This window comes from Geospiza fortis, unplaced genomic scaffold (assembly GCF_000277835.1).
Source record: "Geospiza fortis unplaced genomic scaffold, GeoFor_1.0 scaffold450, whole genome shotgun sequence".
Lineage (NCBI taxonomy): Eukaryota > Metazoa > Chordata > Aves > Passeriformes > Thraupidae > Geospiza > Geospiza fortis.
Genome location: NW_005054416.1, coordinates 1,871,299 through 1,877,586, shown reverse-complemented (window position 1 = coordinate 1,877,586; position 6,288 = coordinate 1,871,299). Strand labels below are relative to the sequence as shown.

Below are 6,288 nucleotides of genomic sequence, written 5' to 3'. Positions count from 1 at the left end.
CTCTGAGTTCGTCCCCGTCCCCTCCCACACCCCGCAGCCGCCATGGCCGACACGCTGGAGTTCAACGAGATCTACCAGGAGGTGAAGGGGTCCATGGTGAGTGAGGGGACGTGAGGATGGCCCCAGGGGCACTCCCAGCGTTGGGGTGTGGATGGGCAGAGCGAATGCTGTGCAGTGAGGAGGATGAAGCTGTGGCTGGTTTGAGGGGGGTTGGTGCTGTGGGTGCCTGGAGCACCCAGCGGGGCCGTGGTTCCTCCATGGGGCCGAGTCCCCTCATGCCCAGCTGTCCCACAGAATGATGGGCGGCTGCGGCTGAGCCGACAGGGCGTCATCTTCAAGAACAGCAAGACGGGGAAGGTGGACAACATCCAGGCCTCAGAGCTGGCCGAGGGCGTGTGGCGACGCGTGGCGCTGGGGCACGGCCTCAAGCTGCTCACCAAGAACGGCCACGTCTACAAGTATGACGGCTTCCGGGAGTCGGTGAGTCCCTGTTCCCTGCTCCTGCTGCCTTGGCCCTGTCCCAGATCCGGCTGTGCTCCCTGCCAGCCCCAGAGTAGCTCTGCTCCCTGCATCTCCATGCCCAGGGGATGTGTGTCACCTGGGCACTGCTGGTTCCTGATGGTGTTGCCTCCCTCTTGCCCAACCAGGAGTTTGACAAGCTCTCAGATTTCTTCAAGGCCCACTATTGCCTGGAGCTCGCGGAGAAGGATCTGTGTGTGAAGGGCTGGAACTGGGGCACAGTGAGGTTTGGAGGTGAGTGCCAGTGTTAGCATGAGGCCTTGGAGTGAGATGCTCCCACCAGTGCGGCTGTTCTGCTGCCACAGCCATTCCCTTAGGAGCAGCTGCTTTCTAGGGATGTCCTCAGGGACAGTGAGGACATTTGTCATCTCAGGAGAGCAGGAGGGCCTGAATCCCAGTGGGCGTGCTTGATGTGGAATCTGCACATGTGTGCCATTCATCAGGGAGCCAGGGGAGCTGGTGGATGTGCCTCCAGCTCATGGACACGTGGGATCAGATAGTTCCTTTTTGTGTGTTTCTGATTAGTGTCTTCCAGGGATGCAGCCAGAAGGGAAAAAGCCTGGACATTTTGGAGGGTGGGAATGCAGTGATGAGAGCAGAGGCACTGCTGGACTTTGGGAGAGGATTGAGACTGTGGCTGGAGATGGGATTTGTGGGGCGCAGCTCTGAGCTGGCTGTGACGTCCCCACAGGGCAGCTGCTGTCCTTCGACATCGGAGAGCAGCCGGTGTTCGAGATCCCACTCAGCAACGTGTCCCAGTGCACCACGGGCAAGAACGAGGTGACGCTGGAGTTCCACCAGAACGACGACGCCGAGGTCTCCCTCATGGAGGTCCGGTTCTACGTGCCCCCCACCCAGGAGGACGGCGTGGACCCCGTGGAGGTGCGTGGGGCCGGCAGGAGGGCGGGGGCTGGCGGCGAGGGACCCTTTGTGACCGCTCCCCCGGCAGGCCTTCGCCCAGAACGTGCTGTCCAAGGCGGACGTGATCCAGGCCACCGGAGATGCCATCTGCATCTTCCGGGAGCTGCAGTGCCTGACGCCACGTGGGCGCTACGACATCCGCATCTACCCCACCTTCCTGCACCTGCACGGCAAGACCTTCGACTACAAGATCCCCTACACCACCGTGCTGCGCCTCTTCCTGCTCCCGCACAAGGACCAGCGCCAGATGTTCTTTGTGGTGAGTGGGAATGGCTCAGCCCTCCCCTGGAAGGGCATTGGGGGCGCTCTGGAGGGGTTTTGTGTCTTCACCTCCTCTTCTCTTTCCAGATCAGCCTGGACCCCCCAATAAAGCAAGGCCAGACCCGCTACCACTTCCTGATCCTGCTCTTCTCTAAGGATGAGGACATCTCCCTGACCCTCAACATGAATGAGTGAGCTCCCCGATGCCATGCTGCCCTCCCTGGTTCCTGAGGGAGCTCCTTACACCCCAGACCCTGTTCTCACCTCTGCCCTCCTTCCCTCCACCAGGGAGGAGGTGGAGAAGCGCTTTGAGGGGCGGCTCACCAAGAACATGTCAGGCTCCCTCTATGAGATGGTCAGCCGGGTGATGAAGGCACTGGTGAACCGCAAAATCACTGTGCCTGGAAACTTCCAGGGGTGAGCAGCTGCCTGGCCAGTCCCTCTCTTTCCACCTCATTCCCATGGCCAGGAGGAAGGGGCTCTCTGTGTGATTCATGCTGGGGAGCAGGGCCTGTCTGCCAGGGCTGGGCATGGGGAGGATCTTTGTCCCCATGGATAGCACTGTTTGTCCTGCAGACACTCTGGAGCCCAGTGCATCACCTGCTCCTACAAGGCCAGCTCAGGGCTGCTGTACCCGCTGGAGAGGGGCTTCATCTACGTGCACAAGCCCCCCGTGCACATCCGCTTCGACGAGATCTCCTTCGTCAACTTCGCCCGCGGCACCACCACCACCCGCTCCTTCGACTTCGAGATTGAGACCAAGCAGGGCACCCAGTACACCTTCAGCAGCATCGAGAGGTGGGTGTGGGCTGTGGGGCCAGCCTGGCTGTGCCCACCAGGGCTGCCTGGCACCCCCGGCCCGACCGTGCCCTCTCCCACAGGGAGGAGTACGGGAAGCTCTTCGACTTCGTCAATGCCAAGAAGCTGAACATCAAGAACCGGGGCCTGAAGGAGGTATCAGCACACAGGGCTGGGCTTGTGCCCACTGGTGCTGCCCTCTCCCAGAATCCAGCTGCTTTTCCCGCCTTTTTTCACCTCTCTTTTCTCTCCTTGCCCTTGTAGAGGAAAAAGGTCCGTGCGATATCCCTTCCTCTTTCTCCTCCTCCTCCTCCTGGTGCAGGTTTCCTGTGCATGGCTGTGGTGGTCTCTGACTAACCCAGTAACCCTAGTGTGGTGTGCAGGGGCCCCCCTAACCCTCATAACTGCTCTGCCCCTCTCTCTCCGGGGCCCTGAGGGGGGAAGGAGGGGACATAGCTGTGTCTGTGCCCTGGCCTGTGCATGCCCAGGGCTGTGCTCACCCAGGGCTGTGCTCCAGAGGGGAGCACAGGGAGCAGCAATCATCCCGCCTCTCTGCAGGGAATGAAGCAGAGCTATGATGAATATGCTGACTCTGACGAGGACCAGCACGATGCCTACTTGGAGAGGATGAAAGAGGAGGGCAAAATCCGGGAGGAGAATGCCAATGACAGCAGTGATGGCTCTGGGGAGGAGACAGGTGAGGCCTGGGGCTGTGAGGGACTGCCATGGTGCTTCAGCTCCTGCTCCCCATGATGATCTGTAACACTGAGCCCTCACTTTCTCCTCCAGATTCATCCTTCAACCCTGGAGAAGAGGATGATGACGTGGCTGAAGAGTGAGTAGAGGCCAGGCAGGGCGTTATCCAAAAGCCCCATAGGAAGGTGCTGTTCTAGGGCTGTGTGAGTGCTGAGTGATGCTCACAGCATGACTGGGATCGCCTGGATTTGGGAATGTACAGCCCTGGATTTGGGAGTATTGGGCAGCTGGGGCAGTTCTGGGCTCACTTCATTGTAATGACATCAGGCAGTATGAGAAAGTTCTGGAAGGGCTGCAGGGGAAGACTTGGCTGCACTTTTTGGGAAAGAGAACAGTTGGGAGGCAGGTTAAAGCTCCAGGCTGGGGTGAGGATGGGTGAGAGTTGTGAAGCTGAGCCCTGGCGCCAGGAGAGCTCCGAATGTCCAGGAAGCAGAACACAATGAGCCGTGTTCGTAGATGGCCACTCCCCCAAGGGCTGTTAACGGGAGCAGGGCAGCTCCAGCCCGGGCAGCCTCAGGGCTCTGGTGTCTGGGGGCAGCTCTGAAGCTGGTGCCCCCACACAGGTTCGACAGCAACGCCTCGGCCAGTTCCTCCAGCGGCGACGGCGACAGCGACCGGGATGACAAGAAACCGGCCAAGAAGGCCAAGATCGTCAAGGACCGCAAGCCCCGCAAGAAACAGCCCGAGGTGAGGCTGCTGTGGGAGCAGGACCAGCTCCTGGAGCAGGGTCAGGCCAGTCACAGCCCCACCTGAGCTGCCTGACCTCAGCCTCTGCAGCATTCACCAGTGCCCTGGCCAGAGCTGGTGTCTGGCCTGGTGTTGCTGCCTCCAGCTGGGTCCAGGGTGAGCCTCTCCCAAGGGCACATTGTTGCCATGCCCAGCCTATCCTGGTTCTTGACGGGCTGTTCTCCAGCAGCCTGACCCCCAGCTGTGACCCTTCAGCCCCACTCCCCAGCTGGATTGCTGGGGGGTGCAGAGGCAAGCAGAGCCTGGTCCCGAGGTGTTGGGTGAGGGGTGCATTGGGCTTCCACGGGTGTTCTCCACCTCACAGAGCAAGAAGGGGAAGGACCCCAATGCTCCCAAGCGCCCGATGTCGGCCTACATGCTCTGGCTGAATGCCAGCCGCGAGAAGATCAAGTCGGACCACCCTGGCATCAGCATCACCGATCTGTCCAAGAAGGCTGGGGAGCTCTGGAAGGCCATGTCCAAGGAGAAGAAGGAGGTGAGGGTAGAGCTGGGCCTGGTACAGGAGGGGAGGCTGGCTATGGAAGGCCCTTCCTTGCTCCTGGGAGCCAGGAGTTGCACAGATGGGGAGTTGGGAAGGGGTGGGGACATCCTTGGGCTGGTGAGCTGGGTGATGAGAAGTGGGAGCAGGGTGGGGTGCAGGTGGATGGTGTAGGAGGATGGGGGGCCTCGCTGACCCTGGGCTCTGACTGCAGGAGTGGGATCGGAAGGCGGAAGATGCCAGGCGGGATTATGAGAAGGCCATGAAGGAATACAGTGTGGGCAGCAAGGCCGACAGCCACAGGGGGTGAGTGTTGCCAAGGGGCTGGCAGGGCTTGGCCCCCCAAAATCCAGCTGTTCCCAGGGCCAGCTGGGTAATGTGGCTCCTCTCCCCTCTGCTCACCCAACCCCACACAGGGAGAGGTCGAAGAAGAAGAAGAAGAAGCAGGAGAAGCAGGTGAAGGGGAAAGGGGACAAGAAAGGCACCACCTCCAAGTCCTCATCCTCCAAGTCCCCGGCTAAGGGCATGAGTGACAGCTTCAAGAGCAAGGAATTTGTGTCCAGCGACGAGAGCTCCTCTGCAGAGAGCAAGAAGGAGGTGGGGTCACAACTGGGGGAGGTCCTGGTCCCTTTTCCCTAGGGAGCAACTGCCTGGGAGGGCCCCAGCCCCCTCTTCCTTGGGGAACATCCTGCTGGTTTCTGCTGGAGAGGCTGGGTCCTTGTGGTACTTCATGTCCTTGGGTACATCCCTTGGTGTGTCCCCAAGTCACCACCATCACCCTGTCCCCGCTGTAGTGGGGGATACTGCCCTGCCTTCACTGTCCCCTGCTGACCTCTCTGTCCCCCCCGCCTGCAGGACTCGGAGGAGGAGGGAGCTGCCAGCCCGCCCCCCAGCTCAGAGGACTCTGCCTCGGGCTCGGATTAGCGCCATCCCAGCTGGCTCCAGGCTGGATCCCAGAGGAGAGGACTGGGCAGCCCAGCCCCGCGGCAGGGACCAGGGTCCCGGGCTCTGGATGGTTCCCACCCGGGAGCAGGGCCAGGTTCCCCTGTCCCCCCAGCACCCCGTGGTGGCAGGAGGTGCCTCCTCAGTCCCTCACCGTTGTATTCCATGAATTTATTTTTTCTAAAACACTTGGCTTTCTCTCCTTTCCTTCCCTCGTTGGTTTTTTTTTTTTTTTTTTTGGTGTTGTTTTTTTGTATTTTGGGTCTGTTCACATGGCAACTCGGGTTGAATAAAAAAAAAACCCACTGATGGTGTTTGTGTGGGTGTGGGGCTGGCTCCCCCTTACCTCCTTCCTTCCTGCAGCCATCCTGGAGCTCATTCCCCTCCTTGAACCGCTTCCAGGGCTGACTTCACTCTCTCCCCACCCTCCATTAGCGGCCCCCAGCCCCTGCTCAGCCATCAGGGCTCCTAATTACAGCCCCTCGCTCGATCCTGATGCCATTTGGGGGTTTTTCTACCTCCCTCGTGAGGGGGTTGATCCGATTAAGGCCTGTTTCCCCTCCGGTGTTGATTGCAGCCGATTCCCGGTCTGGAACCAGCCCCGGGGGGACCCCATGGCTGCCTGTTCCCCCCTCCTTCCACTGCCTTTACCGGCACCGCTGGGATGGGGCTACGGGGAAGCAGGAGTCCCCCGGGGCAGGAGCCAGCCCTGTGTCCCCGGTGGGCACAAGGGACCCTGGATGCCCGAATGGTGGGGGGCTCTATTGTCACAGCAACCTCCGCCTGAATACACATTACCGCCCCGCGGCTGGAGGACCCCGGGAATGGGATAATTTGTAATCGGGGGGGGGGGGCCAGGGGGGCCT

At 60.6% G+C, this 6,288-nt stretch overlaps 1 protein-coding gene across 1 annotated transcript; it reads left to right on the top strand.

The window, feature by feature from the left end:
* Positions 1-6: 6 nt before the first annotated feature.
* Positions 7-5,691, top strand: SSRP1 (structure specific recognition protein 1). The gene is made up of 16 exons (XM_014309283.2): positions 7-96; positions 295-480; positions 648-753; positions 1,211-1,401; positions 1,469-1,699; positions 1,789-1,892; positions 1,990-2,118; positions 2,278-2,499; positions 2,583-2,655; positions 3,058-3,196; positions 3,289-3,334; positions 3,819-3,942; positions 4,307-4,477; positions 4,695-4,786; positions 4,897-5,077; positions 5,336-5,691. Exons 1-16 carry the CDS (start codon positions 43-45, stop codon positions 5,402-5,404), a joined length of 2,118 nt encoding a protein of 705 aa, XP_014164758.1. The 5' UTR covers positions 7-42; the 3' UTR covers positions 5,405-5,691.
* Positions 5,692-6,288: the final 597 nt, after the last annotated feature.